The sequence below is a fragment of the Micropterus salmoides genome, unplaced genomic scaffold (assembly GCF_014851395.1).
Source record: "Micropterus salmoides isolate LMB-PRFRI ecotype aquatic unplaced genomic scaffold, ASM1485139v1 Ms_hic_scaffold_17, whole genome shotgun sequence".
Taxonomy (NCBI): domain Eukaryota; kingdom Metazoa; phylum Chordata; class Actinopteri; order Centrarchiformes; family Centrarchidae; genus Micropterus; species Micropterus salmoides.
Genome location: NW_024040817.1, coordinates 14145095 through 14170207, shown reverse-complemented (window position 1 = coordinate 14170207; position 25113 = coordinate 14145095). Strand labels below are relative to the sequence as shown.

At 39.6% G+C, this 25113-nt stretch overlaps 1 protein-coding gene across 11 annotated transcripts in view; it reads right to left on the bottom strand.

Moving 5' to 3' along the window:
• LOC119906810 (sodium bicarbonate cotransporter 3-like) overlaps positions 1-25113 on the bottom strand; it is a 59128-nt gene that overhangs the window by 4037 nt on the left and 29978 nt on the right. For 4 of the 11 annotated variants that reach the window (XM_038724176.1, XM_038724169.1, XM_038724174.1 and 1 more), the window contains exons 4-23: positions 22710-22848; positions 21707-21867; positions 21319-21507; positions 16219-16334; positions 15064-15221; positions 14256-14343; positions 13866-14012; positions 13346-13452; positions 11740-11914; positions 10900-11033; positions 10512-10757; positions 7210-7315; positions 6792-6953; positions 6311-6424; positions 5930-6091; positions 4275-4526; positions 3989-4057; positions 3546-3719; positions 899-1042; positions 160-257 (exon numbers count right to left, since the gene is read on the bottom strand). In XM_038724176.1, the coding sequence (XP_038580104.1) occupies positions 160-257; positions 899-1042; positions 3546-3719; positions 3989-4057; positions 4275-4526; positions 5930-6091; positions 6311-6424; positions 6792-6953; positions 7210-7315; positions 10512-10757; positions 10900-11033; positions 11740-11914; positions 13346-13452; positions 13866-14012; positions 14256-14343; positions 15064-15221; positions 16219-16334; positions 21319-21507; positions 21707-21867; positions 22710-22848 (2941 nt within the window). Of the gene's footprint in view, positions 1-159; positions 258-898; positions 1043-3545; positions 3720-3988; positions 4058-4274; positions 4527-5929; positions 6092-6310; positions 6425-6791; positions 6954-7209; positions 7316-10511; positions 10758-10899; positions 11034-11739; positions 11915-13345; positions 13453-13865; positions 14013-14255; positions 14344-15063; positions 15222-16218; positions 16335-19906; positions 20291-21318; positions 21508-21706; positions 21868-22709; positions 22849-25113 lie in introns of all 11 variants that reach the window. The other 7 variants (XM_038724178.1, XM_038724170.1, XM_038724175.1 and 4 more) reach the window with 5 other exon arrangements.

The following is a 25113-nucleotide window of genomic DNA, read 5'->3' as shown; positions in this document are numbered from 1 at the left end:
TAAAATAATAAAATATAATCAGACAAGATGGGATTGTTGGTGTGAAAAACTACTGCATAATTAAAAATGGATTACATTTGATGTCTCACTAAACATTTCCAATAAAAAGCTGCTTTTCAATCCAGATTTGGGAAGTGTTTTATGGGTTGCATCACTTACTTCCCTGAGACGGTCTTCACTGGGATTTTGAGCTGGTTCGAGCCTCCAAAGCTGACCTTCAGTCCCATTTCTTCGTCCTGCAGTATGGACACTTCTTCCTGAATGAAAACATTATTGGAAGCCTAAATCACAAAATAGACTGCAGTGAAGGCACCACATTGGTAAAACACTGGTATGATGTCAGTTTCACATCTTCTGTCATTTTAATCTCTTTATTCTGGGTTTTATGATATTACATTGCTTTATGTTCACACATAGCCTAAAATTGGCTGCTATGAGTGTTTTATTTTTTTTATCTTATTCAAAGGTACATTATCCCTTCTCCTTTACATAGCATTGCTTGCATGGCCGTTATATATGATGCTTTTTCTAATATGACGGTTTAAGTGTGTGTGTGTATTTTAGTCAGTTCAGTGTAGGACTGCGAGTACAAAAGGTACTACAGTGTTTCTTAACATTCACTGATCTAGTACACATGCATACAAAACAAATCCCAAGTTTAAACACTAAGAAAAAAATGGTCAGCTTGGTTCTGTAACTAAAAACAAAGCCTGAATTCATTCAGTATTTCTCCAATTTGAAGTTGCAGTACAAAAACACTTTGCATGAAAAGGCTGCTACAGACTGTTAAAAAATACAAAAGAAAAAAATATTTCCCCCATCTTTCTACTTTAATCACAATTTGACTTCTGATGTCAGGTCAGTACAAAAAAGTGACCAAAAGAAAACACGAAATTACTTTTACCAGCTTTTCTCGTTCTTTCTTTTTCTTGTCGTCCTCTTTCTTCTTCTTGCTTTCTGGCATCAAGTCATCCAGCCAGCTCAGCTCTCTATTGGTGAAGAATAAGTCTAGAAGCTTCCGGATAAAGACCAGCGCCAGAACCTGGAGACAGGGAACAGACAGGGAATACAGTCTTTTCCATAGGGTTTATTTCAGGGGGGTGGTGGACCCACTGAAACTGCAAGTGTCACGGAGCGGCCGTGTTACCGATACAAGATGCCGTCATAAACCAGTGCACAATTGCCTGTTTAGGCTCGTCACCTTCTCGGTTCCTCTAAGACATTTTATCGCTTAAGTTATTGCCTCCTTATTGCCACTTGCTACGGTGATGCTAAATTCAGATATTGGGCAATGAGACCATGGATAGGGCCCTAGTAATTCTGTTTTAATTTTCCCAAATTCTGTGTTTTCCGTTTAAATTTTTCTGAATTCTGTGTTTTACAATTTAAGCACATTTTGTTTTCAGAAAGAGTGTGTAATCATGTGGTGGTGAATTCAATTCAATAGGAAAATATTACAAATTGAATTCATATCAATAAATTTGATGTATCATGTAAATATGCATTTAAAAATATTCAAATGTATGTGCAATTATTTATGGAGACAATTCACTATCAGGTATGCAAACTGGTCAGGGGTAAAAAAGGGGAGAAGGCTACGCAAGCAGATAAACATACAGAAATGGTGTCAGAGGGGTCTGTTTCGGAGAACATGTTTGTATAGATAACTTGCAATTGTGTACTGCAACAAGCGGAAGATACCGACACGCAAAGGCGTCACTTTGTGTTAAAAGTGGTTGGGACATAAAGGCTCAGATTAGGGTTAAACATTAAACTCACGAGAGGAGATGATACATGATATTGGTGTCACGAGAACAAGACAAGAAGATATTTTAACACTACTAAATTCAGGTGGCAGGTGACAACTGAAAATCAAAAAAATATAAGAGAATGGAAAACGAAACTGTGTCAAGAAGTTGTTAAAGTTGAAAGACTGGTGTGAGCATGTTTTGGGGTCATTTTATAATTAGTAGCATGATTTTTTTTAGTTAAGTTAAATAAATAAGTGCAAATTAACCTTTCTCAAAGCATTTTCATTTGTTATTTAACGTTTATGGTTGTAAGTGCTTTCAAAAAGTGGTGGGGACAAAATTAGCTATTTCAAAAGGCGGTGGGGACATGACCCCTGTGTCCCTAGTGCAAACAACACCAATTCCGACACTTTTTATCCTGTTGATGTTAGTCTACCTTACATTTAGACTACTGTGCTGTCTCTGGTCTCCATTAATGAACAATAAGCTTAACTGATATTATTGGTTAATAACAGTGGCCAAAGTTATAAACTTAACAACATTACTGTATCTGACAGGACAGCTAACATTGTAAGCTAGCTTACTTATGTCTTACATCAGGCTTGCTGTGCGACGGACAGTTCGTTCGGAAGTTTAGCAGTAACATCCTCACATGCTCAGCTGTCAGACTCCGCTGTCAGGTTTAGCCATTAGGAGGGACAATTGGTTAGGCATATGCAGCTGTAAATTTGCAAAGCTCATGCTAGAGTGGAATCGGTATACAGTACCATATGTGATCTCATATTGGAATCAATTTGTGGATGATATAGTATGGAAGAAGGCATGGCTTCTACCTAATCAATACTTAATCACCAATAAAATCAAATAAATTTCCTTTAAATTAATTCATAAATTCTATCCAGCTTAATACTATATTAAGTACATATTTAAGAAAGATATTGAAGTGATTTGTAGTTTCTGTGGTGGATGTCCAGAAACTGTTATACGTCTGTTTTGGCATTTCCCTATTGTGAAACATTTCTGGCAAAATGCATGTGCCTTTATTTCAGAAAATATAGCTGAAAGTTTCATTTTGCCTTTGAAGAATGTATTGTTTGGTTTCCCTGAAAATAACATACAAAGAAACACTTGTGTGTACTTGATTAATCTCCTTTCATATTCATAAATGTAAATTCGCAGAAAAGAAACCTTGCTTTTCTGCCTTTTTAAAAGACTTCAAACATTACATATCATCAATTCAGTGGTCTCTAAAGCAAAACGCAATAAGAACTGTATCAGCTTGTGTTATTAAGTTTTTATATAATCCCTTATCCCCCCTAGCAGTCAACTCTTGCATTTGACTTATTGTTCTGTTACAATCGTTTGTTTACTTTCATAAGATTTGCAAATTCAAAGAAAGTTCAAATAAATCTCATCGGATCTGCACAAATCACGTAGGCCTTCATATGCTGCTGAACACACAGTATAAGTGAGTGGCTACTCTCACAGGAGTACCGGACGTAACTTAATTTTTAACTTAATAACAGACTATTTGACTCCACCCACAAAGCCACAAAATCTACAACATGCTGAGGTGGTGGCACTTCTGAGAGTTTGTTGAAGAAAATATTTATTATATAATGAACATTAATTATGTCTTATTGTGATAATAAAATGTTTGTTTTTATCCTGTTACAGCTGAAACTCACTCTACTGAGTTGTGACAGTTTGAATGGGAGAGGCTAAATCTGTATCTTTGTATATAATATATCATGCGGATGTGAAGTGACAGTCTTTGAGATCCGAGGTCATTACCATCATGGGAAACACAACAGCTGCTGCAGAGGCCTTGATGACCCAGAGCAGCACCAAACAGGTGAGCTGCACCAGGGTGAAGACATGGACCTTCCACAGTGGCACATAGCGCAAATAGATAAGATCAGGCTGGTGCTTGGCAGGCATGCCAAACAGCTTGATTCTGTCAAAGAACTACAGAGAAAATGAGGAAAGAGGTTCAGTGAGAGAGATAAGAAATGCAAATAAAAACGGCTGGAAAGACAAGGGGAGACAGGGAAAGGGGGAAATGCAATACATTATTCAGAAGAGGGAACACATCTAACAAAAGCTTTAAAGGATTCTGAATTACTTTCAAAGGTTTGGAACTACTAGAGGCAAACTTTACTAACAGCTCATGACTGCAATTCTGTTTAGAATAAAAGAGTCTATTATCTTCAAAGACCAGCAGACTAGAGTCTTACTTGAATGCCTTTGAGGGAAGAGACACCCATGTAGAGAAAGACTCCATACAGGACTGGCATAGGAATAAACTGTAAAGAGCAGAAGTGAAGCAACAGAGTATAACAACCACATGAATGATTGAACATTACAGTTCAGGAAATGAAAGGCTAACATGGAATTTGCTGCACCAGAACCAATTGGGAGGACAGATTGTGTGTGCATAATATTTGACAGATAAGCCCCTTGGCACATGTTAGCTACTTAGATGAACTTCTCCTTTAAGGGGTTTTAAAATGTGAGGCTCACCTTGAGCACTGACGTCATGAAAACAGAACAACCCATGAGGACAAAGATCATAAATCCAGTGACTCGCTGCTCCCGGATGCCCAGAAACTTGGGCTGCTCTCCTGGAGCGGAGCAGCCAGACTCCTCCTTCAGGCTGTTCACGTGGGAGATGGAGAGGACTGTTGCAGCCACGAACCATGGCAGGCCCATAATGGAGCAAACACCTAGCATAATTGCCACTATCAGCAAGTCCAGGTGATAGCCACAGCCTTTCTGTAGGATGCACAGGCACAGACAAGAGACAGTAGATTTGTTTGAGCATGGGGATGAACGATTCTGAAAAGGGATCTAACTGAAATTATTTTGACTGATGATGAGAATGATAATTTTTACATCATTAGTCTCATTTATATTAAAATCAATTATGGTGTGATTTTTGAGGGGACTGGTATCAGACAAAGATGTTTTCTTAAGTCTGTAGAATATAAAGTGAAGCTAGGACATCTCTGCAGCAATGCAATATTTAATTTAAAATGGTATTTTTTTCACACGTTACCTTTAACTAATTAATATTGAATTTCCTGTGGTTTGAAAATGGCAGTAGGCTATATTGCAATTTCGATAAAATTTCAATTAATTGTCTGTCCTATTTGAGAGCCAGCTAAGCAGTACTGTGTGCATGTACCCCTTAAGTCAAAATAAGGGGTCAGAAAACAAGATGCAGGAACATGATCTTTAAAGCCCATCCATTATTTGGAATCCTGAGTTTCAAATCTTTGCATTATGGAATTTCCCCCCAGCGTAACCCCAAGGCATAAAAATACCTAAAAAAAAGCTGAAAGAGATTATAGTTGAAGTGTTTCTGTAAGATGAACACAGCAGAAGGAAAGACAAGAGAATATGTTAGCTTCAACCATAATTAATGATGACAGAAAGGGAGAGAGAATACTTGTGAGAGACAAATGAGCTGCAGAGGAATAGAGAGGTGTGGAGAGAGCAAAGAAGTGTGTTAAAAAGAGAGAAAGCTGGAGGCAGCACAAATGAGTAAAAAAAAACCAGAACGATTGGTGACACAGAAACAGAGTTTAGTTAAAGACTTTTGGCATTGTCTGTATTATCAAATGCCAGGGCTGCAGTCAAACTCAACAGCAGATTAAACATTCATTTTATGAACAATTCAATCAGGCATTGGGGTTGCATGCAAGAACTACAATACAGGTTAACTCCTGTTAAACGTATGTAACGTTGTACTGACATGTTCAATCACTGTGGAATATTTGCCAGATTTGTTTTCTTTGTAAGTAAAGAAACAGGACCAATTTCCAGGAGCCCCCTTCTGATTCTGTATAATACTATTGTATGTATAGTATTTTTGAGATTGGGTGAACCACTTTCTCAAACAACTTGAATTATATAGAACATTTGGTACATATATTTTTAAATATCAACATCAGTTCAATATATGATTTTTGTGCGGAATGATTAGTTTTGGATGCACAGGTACAGTTTGTCCTGCTTAATGTTAAAAGGGGGGATAGACCATAGACTGTATATAAAAAGGAATAGACACTACAGACGAAAATAGAAAAGCCATCTAGAATACTTCCACTTCAGAAAACTTGATGTAACTCTAAGACTTACACCGCCAAAGATAAATCTCCACCGGCAGGTCTGACCTTGAGTTTGTGCTCCTTGCGGTTGATGATGACTGCAGTGATCTGCTGGTCCATAAAGATGAGGATGGTGCAAAGCAAGGCAGGAAGTGCTGCGACCAGCAGTGTCCACCAGGGATTTTCTCCTAAGGGGTCCATCAGCCAGCCTCTGTTCTTTGAAGTCGGCTACAGGGAAAAGGCAGGGATTGGCTGCATTTAGTATATTAGCAAAGTAAATTATTATTTGAGAATATTTGATGTGGTGAACATTAATTTGTAGTACTACATTTACACATTTGCTTACAAAAGAATAACCTTACAGAGGATGTAATTATGTATGATGTCACCTTGTCATTTGAACATTCATGCAAAAAGATGGACAGACATGCTGGAATAGATGCCTACCTCAAAGCGGTCAGGGACATTAAGTTTAGGAGAGGGGATCCCCATTAGATAGTCCACCATCACCATGATCATGATGGTTATAAACACAGCAAAGTCACTGATAGTTGATCGCACCTACACAACACACACACACACACAAAAAGCAATACTTATTTCTGCAACAAGCCTAACAATTCAGACAATACCAGCACCTGCCTACACAGAACACCGAGTGATAACAGACTAGGTGGTACTATGTGGGAGCAGGCAAAAAGATTTTTCTTTCTGTACATGAGACTGCTCCTGCATACTAATGACTGACACAATGTACACATTTACATAGTGTGAGAAGCTTTAAGCTAGCTCTACACACTACTGCAGAATGCACAGAGATGTAGAAAAACACCCTATTGAGATTTGAATTTATTAGCGTACTGTCCTGTGTGTGGTGTTAACAGTCGTGCAACAACAGTGCATATAACAAATCTATCTAACATCTCACCTTGGTGGGAAAATATCTCTCTGTCTTGAACTGCTTAAAGAAGGAAGACAGGAAGAAGGTGGTGAAGAAGAGGATGATTGACCAGAAGAGAACATCTGGGATGTAGGGCCCATGATGACCGCAGGCAGGACCCACAAACTCCCCATGGAGTATCTTACACATCTAGAGAGAAAGGAGTATTAGGTTAGTACTATAATATGGATTTTGGTAAGCTGCTCCAGTACTGACAGTTGTGTTGGTAACAGGTGTTTTAGTAGCCGAGTCATGGTTATAGAAATGGCAGAAGAAGTTGCAGTTGTTGCATTAGTGTTAATGTGATATTGGCTGATGATGTCTGTGTGCCCAACACATCCTACACATATGGGTGTTGGTGTGATCCCCACATATCACAATGGAGATCACCTTGTGCTGGTCTCACCGAAACATTGAGGCTGCTCCATTGGATAGAGTCTGGGCTGTATCCTGTCTGGTTCCACTGGTGCATGAGCTGATCTGAGACATTGGCTGGTGGAGAGCACTGACACCTGGGGACAGGAGAACAAATGCTAAGAATAGTATGCAGTGTTAAGAAGGTTAATTTGGAAATGCAATAGAGTACCAATTACAAGTTACCCTATTCAAAATGTAATAGTAGTGTAACTACCTCAATTCATTTATCAAAGCAATGTAACTTATTACATTAAAGTACTTTTTGATTACTTAAATTTCTAATCAATGTTTTCAGCTATTTTCAGAACACAGCTTTAGAGGCAATTTAACTGGCAGACGGGTGGCTCTGCAAATTCAAACATGAATACCAATCAAACGCATCTGACTTGAATCACAATTTAACAGCTGTGGCTGCAAATGGCAAAGGTAGACATTGTGCACATGAAAAACATGCAAAGCAATAAAATGAACGTTGTTAAACAAGCCTAGCTTCTTACAGAAAATATTGAGATTAACCCAAATCTGACTAAATTACGTACCTAAATTATATGTAATTAGTTACTCCCCAACTGCGATATCATGTATGCTAATCTTAAAGCTAGAGCGCAAGACTTTTACATATAAATTAATGTTACATTGAAGCCCTTGCCAATCGAGTTCACACAATGCTGATTAAGCCTACTCCTGCCATGTAAATCTCTGTATTTGCAGAGTATTGCACTATTAAATCTGGTGTCTGTGATGATGTTCCTGCGCTGGCATCACAGGCAGTCATCCACCTAGCAAAGATTGCTATGCCAGAGCTGAAGAAGGGGGGCAAATGTAGCAACAGCAGAAACACAGAGCCTTTCTCATTTCCTGAATTTGTGTCTCCTCGACTCCTCGATCCTCGAGCGTGTGACCCGGAAATCGATCTCAGCACGCCATCTTGAAGGACATCTCAATTCTTAAAATGCCGATCGAGGATCGAGGATCGAGGAGGCTTGCTGGAGGAGCTATAAGCGAGGATACATCGGTGTATCCTTTGCAGAAGTCTTTTCAGCCGATGTGATGTTTACAAGAGGCGCAACAAGCAGCTGGACCAATCCACAGCCGGAGCAGGACGCTGCAGTGTTCCTGTTGTATTCATAAGTTGTATCAGTTAAGCCTATTAAAAAGAATCAAAGTGCGCGATCAAACTTTCTGCCCTTCATCGCTTGTGTAGCGCCTTATAAAGCGCTGTTCTAACCGCATTCCACTTCAGTCATTTCACTTTGATATCACTGATGTTGTTATTGTTGAATGTGATGCAGGATTGTAAAAAAGAAGAGTAAATAGCAGCTGTATGAAGCGTCTCCCCAGTGACACTGTGCGCATTTACGCACGAGCCACAGCAACATAAATTAATAATAATAAATCTCCCGACACGCCGACAGATCGGTCAGGATCTGGTGTTAATTCATGTTCTGTGTTTTTCTACACATCCAAAAGATCTCACACAGAGTCCAGTTTCATACAGTAAAAGTGTTTGGAGTAAAGCAGCCGTCCTCGTGATCAACCCTGAGCTCTAAACGTGGATTATAGAAGCTAAAGTTTAATTCTGTTTCCTCTCTCTGTCCTGTCAAGTTTATTACTGCAGTTTTTTTCTGTTTTGTCCCACGATATTTGCTGTGACATTAATGCACAGAGGGAAACGTTTAAATGACTGACAGCAGCCGTTCTAATCATCAAAGTAAATCGTTAAAGAAAACACTCATACATCAATATAACACACAAGAAAGAAATCGCCTGGAAAGCTACAGGGAACGGTGGAGGTGGAGGTAAAACGTCCATGCAGATGCTGGTCTCTAAATCTGATAAAATAATTAGTTGATGGGGGGCAGGTGGATGATGCGTATAGGCCTATATGCCCCGTTAATGTCCGAGCCGATCCGCGCGTCACACCAATTCAGCTGCTATAATCGTGACAAAACAGCTGCTGAAGTCAAATTATTAGGCTGTAATATCAACCAGAGCATTCAGCACTGATCTGTTTCATGTTTTAATAGCCTAATAGTGCCCATGTAGTCTGCACATTATTCCAACAGTAGAGTCCTGTGATGACAGCTGTAATTGGGACTATATGAGATAAATGCTGTAATGATCTCCTGTTTACAGACAAAAGGCGCACCGCAAAAAAGTGGTAGGCCTAGTCTGCTGTGTAGCCTGGTGAAAGATCAGGCTGCTGTAATCTGACTGTTTCCAACAGATAATGTTTATTGGAACCTCAAGATGTTTCTACATGTTATAATGTTAACAGACATGTTTCTGGATTGTGAAGAAATGATCTGTAGCCTTTAGTGCCGAAAGCTGCTCTGCTGCTCAGCTGTGCAACAGGTCATATTTAATTGACGTTGCTTTAAAATGACTTTGCTTTAAAATGACTTCTCATTTCGTTAAATGCCCATTTCCTCGACTCCTCTCTCCTCGCGTCTTCTCCTCGACTCCTCAAGCTTGCATCTCGGGTGGGCGGGACAAAAATGCGCCTCGAGGAATCGAGGAGACAGAAATTTGGGAAATGAGAAAGGACCTCAGACTCACATTGTTTTGTAATTATTCTTACTGTCAGAAGGGGGAGACAAATGTTCCGCACTGCAGGTGCACATTTTGCAAGGGGGTAATTTTTATTTCAGCTCTGGGTAACACATGTACTTGGAACAGCTCAAGCCAGTACAATTATAATTTTAAGCAGCAAGAGCAGTGTGGTTTGAATGGGATGCTATTTATGTGCCTAATACACTACTGTATGCAACCCATTGGCATTTAATGTGACATCTTGACTTGAAGAGTGTATTAACAAAGGAACGTTTTAGCTCTAATGATGACACAGTAGCAATGATTATCTGTTAAAAAATGTAAATAATCACTGAAGAATTATTTAATAGGTTTAATTCATTGCTAAATTAATTAAAATAGATAAATCACTTCACAGTTAATCTTGGTTCTTGATTGGTGTCTACGTTTCTAGACAACTGCTTTGTTTGCTATGGCCAGGTTCCCAACATGCTTAACAGAGCTCACCGTTTCTTCACAATAAGAGCACCCTAACTAATTTGAACAACTAAATATAATGCAACCTAAATGCAACAAAAATATTGAAAGAATTCTAATGTATGAATGTAAATTAATACCTGGAACTTCACAGTGATAACCTATTCCCCATTTAATATCAAATATCGATCTTCATAGTTTAGTCCACTAATTCTTTAAAGAGATCGGCTAAAAAAAGAATAATATGAAACTTAAATAAAATAAAAAACACTCAGTACTCACGAATACAGCGTAAGGTTTTCCAAGTTGTTGTGCATGTTGATAGGGTAGTGTTCTCCCAGGTGAAAGAGCTTCTCTAGAGCCTCATAAATGAAGATGATACAGATTAGTGCAGCAAAAGCCTCCTCTGTGAATCGGGTGATGTAGCAGACCAGGGAGCTAGCATCTGTGGCCACCAAGACCAGACACAGGAAGGCTGTCCACAAACCGATGCTGGTCCGCAGTGACAGGTAGGACAGGCCGTAGTCACTGGGAAAGATACATAAAGGTGACATGGAGGAGAAAGGATACATGTATACACATGCAATTAGGGCCCATTAGACTACTGGAATCCTTAAGAAAATAAATTCACTAATCATGATACAGCAAATGCAAACTTGCTTGAACTTACTTGCAGAACTTGAACAGGATTTTCTCAAACACTAAAACAGGACCTGTGCTGCCAAGAATAGTGAGGGGCTGGCCTGCGAAGAGGGAGTATGCCACTCCTGTCATTGAGGCCCCAAATAGAGACTCAATGGCACTCTGTGGACACAGAGGAGAGGGTGGGAGTGAGGGAATGAGAAAGGTAGAATGGGGGAGGTGAAACCATTCAAAGGAGGATAGAGAGGGAAAGGCTGAAGGAGAAAAGAGCAGTGAAGAAGAGACCCACAACCAAAACACAGAGAGAATTGATTAAACAGACATTCTGGACTGCGTCTGAGAGGCTAGATAAACTGTTCACATTCCCACCCTTGTCCAAAGTCATATCTCTGTATACTCAGACGCATCACACACACCAGTACACAGACTGTGCCTATGCCAACATTCCCTGTCCTAGTAAGGACATCTGGGTAAAAATGAGAGAGGGGCAGACAGACAGAGAGAGAGGAGTAGCAACGAAAAGAAAGAGAGACCATATATTGAAAAGCTTCCAGTGTGATAACAGATTAGTGCAGGCTGAATAATCATCATATCATATTTTGGACAGTGAATAAAGACTCACAGTGATTCACACAAATGAGCATGTAATAGCACAAGACTATGTTACATCAGATGACTTCTTTGCTTTAACTTGAGGATTCTGGGGAACATCACTGCCAGTCAGTCACAATACATTTTCAGGGCCACCACAAGACTCGCAAAAATAATTTATATTCTCGCATCATAGCCAGGAGTTAGGAGTTTGATTTCCTATGGGTTCATGAAAAGCACAAGTGCTGACATTTACGTGCCAAGCTTTTGGACTCACTATGTTGCCTTTTGTTGCCTCCCCAAGAAGACCTCCAAATGTGATGACAGGGGACATGCAGGCACAGTAGAGGAACAGGATGGAGGCTAGACACTGCAGACTGAGTGAGTCCCTGATGTCACTCCAGTAGAAGGGTAACTTCCGCTTGACGTCCAGGATCAGACCTCCAAATATCCTGAGAAGAGGAGAGAGAGGTAGTTTTTAATGTTTGAAATTTTAAGTAGTAGTGCACTATACTATTATATAACAACTGTGACAGGCTAACTTAAAAATAAATAATAATATATCAATGAGTTAAGTACGGGAATGGGAAGAATCAAGTGACCACATTTAATTTAGTGTGACATATTTCAGAAACTGACTGAAATAAAAAATTGTGCAAAGGCAACAGTGGCCTAGATAACTTTGGGTAAACAGCTGCAAACATTTATTATTGTTATTATTCACTCCTAAAGCAAAGTGGTTCTACCGGTCTCTTAACACTAATCACTAGTCATCCTGTAAATTGCCATTCTTATTATGTGTTGATTCAATTAACAGAATCTCCCTGTTGTTCATTTCATATTTGGAATCATTTAAATGCAGCGTTTGTGTTAATATAAGGTGATTAACACTGCAATTTTGCAATAATGGTTATTTACTAGGTGTTGCTTCCATTTTTACACAGCTAACAGCAATGTCATAAGCTTACAAGGGTATATATCTTTATAATATTCAACCCCAAAGCCTAGATGGCACTGTGATATGGCTGTCTCAGTCCAAATTATTTTAAACAGGGGCAGAGTTTGTCTTCATGCACATACTGTACAGAATTACTTCCTGCCCATTTAAGACCTTGTCTCTCTGTTTCTGCCTTTCTTTATTTTTCCTTTGAGGATCTCCATTTCTCACTTTGTATATCTTCTTTTCTTTTCTCTGACAGCTGCCCAACTGCTCAGCTGTGAGGTCTTCTTTCATTTTCTATTTCCCCACACCTCTGAAATAACCTATAGCCTGCCTCCACAACCCCTGCTGTCTCTTCTTTCTCTTCGTCTTTCTGATAGCTTTCTTTACATTAGCTTCTTGCACTGCCTTAAACTTCTCTGTCTCCCAGAAAAGGAATCTGTAAATAATACAATGCCTACCAACTGATGTGTATGTGTGCAGAGTGTGATATTCTGTCTGAGCTTTTAAATAAACACATTCTCCTCTCTGTGTGACCCGGGCTCTAGAGACCCAGCATGAGTAATCCATAAATATCAGCGTCTGAGGTTCAATGAGTACAGTGGAGATGCATCTGCTAAAACATATAGCAGTGTTGAGTTTATAAAATGTTACATTTCTAAAATTTAAAAATTCAAGTCTACGTTAATAATATGCTTTAATATATCATGCAGCTCTTTGTTAACAAGAGGCAATTGTCTCAACATAATCAACATGATAAATTAAACATGCTCACTTGTGCTAATGAAGTTGTTAATTCAAATAGGACACATTTTAATGATCAAATATTTCTATGTCAACATATTTGCTAACACGTGTTATATTAATATAGATTACTAGAGTAAGTAAGTTCCAGTAATCATTTGATGTCAATGGTGCGCCAAGAAAAAGGTGCTAAACTCACCTCCCGGTCCTCTGCAGCTCAAGTCCTGCGTGATGGTCTTCCTCCTGTTCCAGCTCTCCAGCTGGAGACGCAGTGCCATTGGGGTGGGACGGCCTCTTCCTCTTTAGCTGAAGGTCAAAGGACATTTAAATATAAGTTACGTGAATTTCAATTAAATTACTATAAGGGGGGACTCTCAGTGTGATCATGGTGGTATGAAATATGATAAATACACATACAGAAAAGTAAATAAAAACTTCTAGGTTACAGTTTGTGAGACCAGACTTATGTGAGGTCTAGTAAGTGCAATGCGTGTTAGTATGCTAGTTATTGGTTAGTATGCAGCTGGGTAATGATCTCTGCACCAATACCTCCCAGGCAAATTTGTTGCTGTATTGATGTTTGCTGTACATGGCAATTAAAGTGATTTTCACATGTCTGTAAAACACAATATGGATTAAGTTTAAAACAAAAACATACCTTTGAATGCATTATTCACCAAGTACGCATTAAACAACCTTTGACAGAGAGACTTACTAACCTGAGATGGGACGTTCTTGGGGGGCTCAATCCGGATTGTGGGGTCCCATTCTCCAGGAGGCAGGACAGTCACTTGGTCGAGGAACTCATCTATCCCCGATAGGAGATCCGTTCGGTCTTTGGCCTTGTATGCCACATCGTGGAAGATCTACATAATGAATATTATTAGGAGTAATCACATGTCTTTGCAAAAAGATGTTCACAGCAAGGCCTAAAAAATCTCCATATATTCTAGGAGTGTGCAGTGTACCAAATAAAAAATTACCAATCCAGCATGCATGTTCCAAATCCAAAAAAATCCAACTGAACTACATAATGTTTTGATACAGTTTAAGGACATGTAATGCTAAAATAACAAGTTACAAAAATAATCCATATTTCTTTCTCTAACCTCATCAGTCATTAGTGTGGCCATGGATCTGCCGATCTCATGGTACTGGGGCCCTTTGCCATGGGGACCCAAAAGCAGGAAAAGAAACCTTTAAACAAGACAAATAATCATGAAATACACCATAAATAACTCTGACCTCAATAGTAATCACAACAGTTCATATTGTATTCACTGCAGCATTTTCTTGTAAACAGTTACATCAACATTCATTCTTTTTCACTAAATGCATTGTATGTATCCTTGAGGTCTAATAAACATGTTGAATGCATTTCCTTCCTCATGAAACTTTTGCAAAGCCAATTTTTGAATATTTTGATACCAACATTGTTTACATCCATGTTCGCAAGCTAGCAGTCTTCTTCTTTCACTGACACATTTCTCTGTTGCTTGGAGCTTTACCGTGATCATTGAGTAGTGTAATAGAGACCATCAGAAGGAATATGAATGGCGTCACCCATGTGCTTATCCACCTAGCTTTGCCCCATTACATGCAAACATTGTATTTGTAAATAAAAAGAAAGTTGTCGCTCCATTTTCTGAAAGCCACCATTTTGTTATCTAGTGTGTAATGAGTATTAGAGCTATACAGGACTACTTCCATGACTATAGCCTCTTAGTCTTGTTACTAGAACAGGGCTATGGACACAACCACAGTAAATCCCCAGGTTATATTAGCCTTATATGAATAGGGATTTTACAATGACAGTTTGCTTTTATAATTGCTGTCAAAGTATAATAACTTGTCAGAGTTGGTGACTTTTATTGAACATCAAATGTTTGGATATTGTTCACTTCCTAATTATTGTACCTTGTGGGCACAGGCACCTCTGTGAGGCCTGTGATAAGGACTGCAGGGGACAGTCGTACAAAGGCAATAATGGGCTTCTCCAGGAAGTCCACTTCTCCCACCAGTACGTTGGAAGCTTCAGCACCGGGAGGAATCTTTTTCATAAAATTCATGTCCACCTAAAACCAATTGAACCAATGAAATTGAAGAATCAGATGTACAGACAAATACACAGAAAACAAATAAGAAAAAAAAAATAAGGGACTAGTTTACAAGGACACACATGCAAACAGCAGAAGTAGAGTGTATGCAAAGGATGGCAGCAGGTCAGATGCTATGGTAATGAATAGATAGGGCAAGTTAGTAACTACATAAACAACTACGAGGTACTGAGCAAAGATTGTCCATTGCTGTGAAGCATTTCTTACCGTGTTCCTGAATGAATATCTCTTATGTGCAATGCTTAATACAGATCTGAGCATGGCAACGATTCCTTTATGCCTGTGTAGAAAAGACTGTGCCTTCATCCCTCTTTTGTATCCTCTAACTCATATAAACACTGCACCTTCCTTTTTGGCAGTCATAATGGATGGTTTTATAATGATAACTACTTATGGCGGCCTGCCATTTTATTTAATGGATGAGGAACTTCAAAACGGTAGGATGAATGGAGGCCATGCGAGGGAGGAATTCTCAAAACTAAACACAGTTACATAACTATGTAAGACTTTTTGATGATCGGTTCTTAGTCCATTACAGGTGAAGCAATGGCGGAAGATGCCTCTTACTGAGCCCAGAAGAAATATGAAGGTATTATTATTAGAAAAAAAGAACTTCCACTTGCAAAGAACAGTGCATAAAAGCTGTAACTTAAGATAGTCCTGAGTAACAAACTAATAAACCTAATTAATGCCTAATTAATGTGCTTTGATACGGTCTAAATCAACGAGGAAATAAAACAGCGTGTCTGGCTCTGTAATTGGGAGGAGACGGAGAGAAACTCAGGGTTAACTGACCTGGAGTTTAAGTTACCTCTCTTTCTGGAACGGAAAACCCAGTTTCCCTCATCTCAGCGTTAACAAACTCAAAAGTTTTCACCTAACCCACTTTCTGATATAGGCCTACACCCCTGAGCTAGATGGACTGTTTCTGTGCTCAGTTCTGTGGTTAGGTTACCTTGCTAAAGTCGACACTGCTGCTTTCTCTACTGACCCCTACTTTGGATGGCCTCCTCTCCATTGCCTTGTTGCCATCCAGGTTGTTTGGGACAGAGTTCGGAGACACCAGTGGTCCTGGGAGGGGACAAGGGGAGAGGAAGGGCAGAAGAGACAAAGCAGTGATGACACTGTGTAAGTACTTGGAAAGCAAAGACTGGTAGAGAATAGCAGGGGTTCACCATGATGTGACATTTGTGATGCCATTATTAAATGCCAGTTATTAAATGTCATTTGTCTTTAATTTTTCTCTCTCTATCCAGATTTTAAATTTGAAAATCTGGGGGAGAGTGAAACATTCAAGTGAGCTCCTGAAGTCACACTGCTACCCACACAGGTTTATGATGCAATGCTTCATGGTAAAAGGGTGCTGCTTTTGTGTGATATTTAAAAAAAAAGTATTATATGAACAACTACATATTTGACATTAAAACATTATATTTATATATTATTAAATACAAGGTAATAAATTGAATTTCTGTGCCACCTCATCATCTATTAGGTGGCTAAAGTTCTAGTTCTAGTCAATGGCTAACTGAAATACAACAGACAGACGTAAATGTTTAAGTTGGATTTGCTGTTTAATTTTTCACATTTTTGGCTGCAACTGAAATGATTTCTTCCACAAGAACCATCACTTGCTAGATATGTTGATTTTGTACAATGCTGCAGCAGTGTGATGTCTCTCTACAGGGAAAACGATATATTTCACAAAGCAGCAGTTGCCCCCCCACTTCTGTTGAGCTCATTACTCTGGCACTTAAGTCAGTCCTGCTTAGCTTGAATTCATGTCTGCTTTCAGCTAAAAGGAAGTGGATGTGTTTGGTATGCCTGACAGTTCTCCTTCCGCAGACTTCAGCACCTTCGAATGTTGAAGCCCTGGTATTTCTGTGAATAATTGGCTGCACACATCAAAATTGTTTATGTGACTTGAGCCATACCAGATACAGGAAACGCTAGCACTTGATGTGACATGAGAGTGAAAGATAAAATGAGGTAGTAGTGTATTTATATCATATGATAGCATATGCATACCATCCTCTGAAATTCTGAAGTAAAACTTCTTTTACCAGGTTTTCCATTTTCCAGGCCAACATCAAACAATATAAATTATATAAAGGCTTAAGCAATATGCTACATTCTCATCTACAATTAATCCCAAAACAAAATTAAAATGTGCCATTTCTACCAGCATGTGGTTTGGCCAGTGATCCATACCCTTGAACTGTACCCTAGAGTAACCCCAGTGGATGCTGGGTAGCTGTGACTGCTGAGCAGGAGCATGATTGCTCACATACCCAACAAAGCCTCTTGGAATAAGGGAGGGATTAGCTTAGGTTGCATCCGCCAACACACTTCATTCAGGAAGGCTAAGCCCTGGAATGCTCCCCCATACTAGTCTTTCAAACAGCGCTACCTCATTCGTATGCAAAAGAGTAACATAAATAACTGAAATGACACAGATTTCCTGACTCTTGCGGCGTTTCCACTGGGATGTTTCTGATAAAAGGTGAAAAGAAGGTGATGTTAATTTGCATTGTATCTTTATAATAGCTGTACAGATGTATGTGTGTATTGAGCTTGGTCTAGTGATAATCTGCAGTTCTGTCCACAATTTACATTATACTGTACAAAGACTTTCTCAAAGTCTTTTACATCCATGGATTATGTACTGACACTAGCTTACCATGTGTCTAGATGCAACCATTTTTCTATCTTAAAATGGCCTCTGTTTCATAAAAACAACCAATAGAAGCCCAATTGACTTTTTTGAAACTGCATTAACATCTATATCATTGCAACGTTGACTATAATAATTTTGTTATTAACATGTAAAACAAGTTATTATTGGCATCCAGGCAAATAACTCTAAATAACACATTAAGGACATTTTACAGTCTAACACTATATCTCTGGTCAATACACAGTTAGCAATTTTAAGTCAACACTGTGCAACAGCGCAGTTATGAAAATCTACAGTGTTATTAAGACTATAATGATGACAGTTTGAAACCCTTTTCTGAATAATAACCCACACACTGTCAAGACGCTTGCCTCTTAAGAAATACCATATATTTTCCAAGACGGGGGTACAATTACAGAAGCTGGTCAGCTATAATAAGACCACTCCAACCTTTCAGATTCAGCTCCCACAACGCAATCACTGGTTCTAATGACCTATACTTTGAAATGGAGCCATTTCCCAGAATGAGACAAACACAGACACACACAAACACACACACACACACACACACACACACACAGTCTATTAATAAACTGATAATGTTTGGTTTGGGAAGAACAAAAAGTCACTGTAGGTGCCAATATTATAGTACATACAGTACCAACACATCCACCCTGGTCTCTGGCTTATATATAGCCATGCCGCTGGCACACATTGCCATCACGCTATCAGGTAAAAGAATGTATACTTCAGAATTGATAAGAAGGAAGCGCATGGGCATGCAATGGATAGAGCACACGTTGCATGACGTTTATATTTGTGTGTTCTCAAAATGTGACGGTCACTGGGAAAATTGCTGAAAATAAATATACATAAAGGACTTAACAGCTAGGGATGTCCCAAGTCCATCTGAAAAATCTATATCTGAGACCATAGCATTATTTTACATTATTGATTGGTATCAGAGATTAAAAGGTCAATCCATTTTCAATCCTTTTTTTAAAAAATAATATATTGAACAGCCAAGTGCCATGAAAAATAATTAATGACATCCACACTAAGGGAGAGTGTGTGCAAGTAAAACCAGAGCATTTAAGTATTCATGTTGTGTTCATGATCATTCCATCGAGATGCTCTGCAAATCCTATTTGTAGCTTCTTGTCACAAGAGATCCTTATTAACACTCCTCACTATTTATATTATACAAAACACATTAGGACACTATGCAGGAAACTAAAAAAGCAGTGATGCAGGTTATATTTTCTTGGTGAAGATCCCCAGTTGTTAAGCCTATCTGGATTGGCTTTACTGATATCAATATAGGACTACTTGAGGTTAAGTTCATAATGTAATACTGTATTGTAGTGGTCTTATACATGTTGTGTTAGCAGATACCCAAGATTAAATGCCTCAGATTGAGATCAGTGGCAAAGAGTAAAATAAACATGATCAGGACATCCCTTTTAAAAGGTCTGACATGAAACACCTCAACTGAGAAGAGTGAGATGGGATAAGAGAACTAAACGTGGCAATAAAATATTACAGGAAACATGTTGCTGAATGGAAGTAAGACAGACCAAAACATTTTGGACGGCAGATGCAACCACAACAGAGGAGGTGTGAAGGGGGACGGGGCCAAGCAAGGCATAGACGCTGAGGAATGTGTTGAAAATAGACAGGAAGGAGACAGAGATGAATAGTTTGAATGGAGAAAATAATGGGTCAGTGTAATCAATAGAACAAAAGAAGGGAGAGAAGCAAGAATTATGAGGTGCAGAAGAGAGTAATGTCAAAAACTCTGCAGATAAATACAGTGGGAAAAGCGTCTTAGCGAGTGAGCCTTGCTGTGGGTTATTGATGAGATGGCCACAGGTTTGGAAGTTAACAGGGAGCAGAGCTTTCATGCTAGTGCTAGTGTTCTCTGTTCAAGCCGTGACTCACACTGGCAGGCTACACAGATATTTGCCTTCTAAGGGCAGCAGCTCGAGGCCCTGGAATGCCAAGGATGCTCGCCGGCTGAGCTGTGGTGATGCTGCCTCTTCTTCTGCAGAGTTTTGAGGATCGTCGTCCTCAGGAGGCGATACCACAACTTCAGGGATGCATTGAGGGCCAAGGCCTGAGCGATGGGTGGGTGGAGAGCTTTGGGAAGAGCACCGGAAGAAAGTGGGGGAATTTTGAGGGGTGGTGAAGGACGAGAGGCTTGGGTAGGGCCCAGTGTTGGAGGAAGAAGAGGGCAGGAGATGGTTGAGCAGGAGGGAGACTCTGGACTCTTGTCTCTGGGAGAGGTTGGAAACAGAAGAGGCTGCCCCTGGCTTGTGGAGAGAGAGACGTGAAGAGGACAGGCCCTCTCCTATCAAAGGAGACAAAAGGCATAGGGGGAGAGGAGAAGGGAGAGAGAGGGAAGGAGGGAAAGGATGGAGCAAAGAGGAAAAATATGAAGTAGGAGTACATCACAGAGATGGTATCTGGAGGAGACACAGCCAGAAAGGGTGGGCAGCAAGAGCGTGGCAGAAGTGTTATTAGAGAGATCCGTGCTGGCATAAACGTGAGCGAAAAGCATGGTTGTGTACAGAACACACTAAGAATGATTCAGTGAGGCATGTGGGAGGGTCCGCAAGGGCCAAACAACTTGTGTCATTCAACTCCAAACAAACCAATTATACGATATGACTCAGATCTTGCAGAAGTCCTGAGTTCAGAGGCTTGCATGCAGGAGAGGATGAGTAAGCAGGATGTCAGTGCACTGTAAGCAAACATGTGCTCTACCACAACAGAACAGTCATAAATCCTACACAGTACATACTCATTCGGAATAGGACATACATCTTTCACACAACAAACTACTAACATCATCATACCATCGATATGGTATATATATATATATATAATGTTGACCTTTCACATTTGCGTTTGAGGTTTGATGATATGAAAATGCAAGCCCAAAAAGAACCACAAGCACAAAAGTGAAGAATGTGATTTCTTTCCATTCTTAAAAACTCAGGCTAGCACCCAAGATCTTAAAATGCACACCATACATTAACACCACTGCGGGCATGCCCAGTCTGAAAACAAACAATGCTGACTCCAGTTGCAGGTAAAGCAATATTTCAGTGTCACCCTATGGAGTGAAAACAATCATTAATTCAAACCCCAAGCCAGGCCAGCCATTCAGGTTAGCACAGTCAATAGCACCCGTATTTCTCTTTCCCTGAGGGGACCGACTGCTTCAATAGAGATCATTCTCTAGATATTACTCACTTTTACCATCCACCTTCTACGCTGGCATTGAGGGATTTGAACAGTGGATTTTTAGGAACAGCTCCCCAGTGGTGGAAAATATGGAGGAAAAAGAAATGTGAGTGCGTCATAGGATCTCACCGTTTCTTTCGAGCAAGAATGGGTCAGAATGTTTCTTGCCTATGTCAGCAATGGAGCGCACCAGAGGGATGCGATTGCTGAGCTTTCTCTCATTCTGGTGGTGGTGTTTCTTCAGCATGGCTTCCCGCACCTTGTTGCGCAAATCGTCCTTCAGCTGGCCTGATGCCACCATGCTGTCTATCACCATGTCTGAGTTGTTCAAAGGCACGGACATACACAGTAAGAAAATCACATAAATTATGTATGGACCATTGAAAATTATATATTACTAGAGTAATTAATTATTTATAATAATGTTAATAATGATTTGCTTTATTTATCTCAGCACAATCCTACATAAGAAATACAACAAAATGGTATGAATCTCTGGAATACTGTAAAAATGTACCTGCAATTTCCTCGATACTGTTGGCCCTCATATCCAGCATGACTGTGCCGTTGAGTATGCAGCTCCGCAGTTCAAATAAACTGTGTAGTGACAATGTAGCCACATAGGGCTTACTCCACCTCTCCCCACCATCTTCCACATCCTCTTCAAACTTTAACCATCTGTAGATGGACCAAGAGCACACACACACAGACACGCACACATTAAAAAATAAATAAATATGAGTTGCATTATAGTTCAATGACATGTTGTTCCTGCTCAAATTACTTTTCAGAACGCATACCGCAGCACTGCAAACTGAGTGACTCATGCTCCAAATCTATCCTTTTATTGAATACAAGTTTTATCATTGAAGGAAACAATGAAATGCAGGCCAAGATAAAGGACCAGTGTGTAAGATTTAGGGGGATCTATTGGCAGAATATGGCAGAAATGGAATATAGTATTCAGTTCTAATATATCAATATATTAGCACTTTACATCTACAGAGCGAGCAGGTCCTCTTACACGGAGTCTGCCATGTTTCTACAGCAGCCCAGGACGGACAAACCAAACACTGTCTCGTTTTTTTTGAGTTCTGCGAGCCGCTGTAGGTTCCCTTACATGCTTGGAAGTGGCGTGTGAGGCGAGGGGTATTCAATTGAATGCAATCTGGAACCTCACTGGTAGTTCTTAGTTGCATGTTAAGTTCTTAGTAAAATACTCTTGTCAAAATGTTGTGACCTGAGGCTGAGTATGAGATTGAGCGGAAATCAAGGGAGACTGGCTCGTGAAAAAAGAAAGTAAAATGTTTCAAGATTGCTGCAGATTCTGAGTGTTACATTAAACAGAGCTATAAAACCAAACTTCACCATGATTTAGACAATTCTCACAGATGTACACAGATGTATTACAAATCCTGGAAACTGCTTGCACAAAAAGCCAACAGATCTATGGTGTTCTGTATTGCTTTCACTCTATGTGATTGTCATCATACTGTTAGCCCCTTAAGCTGTTTTCTGACCTGGCAGTCTCCTTCCATTCAGTGGCACTGCCATCTCTGAAGGAGAGCTCATCCAGCTCAGTGAAAAGGTCGTGTGGGACATGCTCGAGGTCATCATCTTCTGTACCCAGGATGAACTGGACCCGCTGGGATGGTGTGTCTGCACAGAGAGTGGGTAAAGGCCAAAGGTCATATTTACAATAATAACAACGGTAAAATTCTTGAGGCATTTTGTGTAACTGAAGATACACTGTGACGTTTTTGACCTCTAGTAGCGCTATAGAGCAATTTTTTAACGTCTTTGTTCACACATGCACCTGCACCCTGGACAGGTGACGCAATACACAGTCCTGCCAAGGGTTTCCCACTAATCCACTGATCTACAGGTGGCTGCAATGCACCAAAAAATACAACAGTGTGCCAGGAAAGGCAGGGAAGAAGACTGAAAGCAAGTAAACATGGGTGTGAACAATGCAGGTTCCACAATGTTCCCAAAAATTGCTTTGGACATGTTTTCTGGGTAAGGAAATTTATTTTGTTTGTTAGACCTTAAGGATACATACATTGCGTCTTGGTAACACTGAATGTAAACATAACTTTTGTTCGTTTACAAGAAAGCTCCACAGAGCATGTTGGCAACGGACCGACCCGATACCGGGGGGACGTAATCGATGTTCGCTGTTCTAGCTGTTCTAGCTGTTTTCCGTCCAAAAACAGCGGTCCTTTGTGTCAACAGAGACCATCTGGCGGGCCGCCATCTTGGTGAGGTCAGCGTAGTCTGGAAGTTTCGTTTCTCTCATCAGACTGAAGTATAGAAGAAGAGTTTGCTTTGGTGGAGGCGGTCTTTATCGGCCTCTGCTGGCGACCCCTAGGAGCTACACAGACATGCAAGATATCAATTGATTCGTCTCTTCAATACGAAGAGAAAGAGCCCACTTGTAGGATGTTCTGTTCTCAAGAGTGCTTTTGGTCACATATATTGACTGTTTTTTATCAATATTTCAATGTTTTGAAAGCTTTATGTTATTTGGAACGTGGTTGTATGGAAAGAAATAATGTTTTGAAGATAACCCCCAATAAAAGTGAACATATAAACAATAAATATGGCCAAAACATGGAAATTCGCCTGGTATATTTTTGAAAGATTGTGTAATAACTGTTGTAAATCAGTTTCTTTTCATCAAATTTACCTTATGATGGTTTTGATGGTTTATTGCATTAAAATATAGCTTTTTTTTACCAGGCGAGGATGAAAATATCTGTAATGGTAAAATAAATATGTTAATGTACAATGGATTTATATTCCTTAGCTTCTGACATTTCAAAGGAGACCAGAATTATGCAGGCCTAATGGTTGAGGAGATATTACTGATTTATTTGGGTATGTTATTTTAGGCGTTTGTTCCGGAAATAGGTGCCAGAGACCATGTGGATGTCTTAATCTCAAACACATTTTCCCCCGATTTTCCCTTCTAGTACCATACTTTTCTTAATTTGGGAAGAATATCTTTTCAGGTAAGGTAACAATTACATCACTGTCACTGCTTTCATTCTGCTAACTTACAGGGTTTCTGCCAGTGTATTGCAAGGCCGCCGAGCCTAAGCATCGGGACTTTTTTTAAATCTATATTTATATTTGTTTGGAAAAACAATGGATGTATTATTATATTATTCATCCATGTTTATAACGTTTGCATACTAAAGGAAAACAGCAGGTCTGAAATCAGTCTTCGTAGAGTGACGTTCACTAGACGTATCCAACTATCACAAGCTAATGTTACCTAGCAACCTTAAGCTGTTTTTCCATTGCCAGTACCAGCTCAACTCACCTCGACTCGGTTTGGCGGTGCTCCGTTTTCCACTGCAGATAGTACCCAGAGATAGTACCCCTCAATGTAGGTGGTCATCATAGCAACACCACACACAACTGCCGCAACGTACTATTTAATGCAACACACACGATAGCAATGCTACTTTGCTTGCTTTCACCTACCCACTTTTTCTGACTCATGAAGGAGAGGACACAACTATAACCTAATGGAAAGCACAAAGTGCCTAGTTTTCCCGATTAAAGTGATCAGGGTGGACCTCTTATACATTGTCTTATATACTCGAATATGATGTGTGTTGAATAAATGACTTATTTATAACAACACATTACATTGCCATATTTTCAAAAATCGCAGTCAGCTTTTAGCACGGACTTAATGTGGGGTAGGGGATTATTTTCATTGTTAATTAGTTGTTAGGTCTATAAAATGTGAAAAAAGTCGGTAAGTGTTTCCCAAAGCCTAATATGACGTCCTTAAATGTCTTTTTTTGTCCATAACCCAACAATATTCACTTTACTGTCATAGAGTAGTAAAGAAACCAGAAAATATTCACATTTAGGAAGCTGGAATATGAGAATTTGGACAGTTTTTTT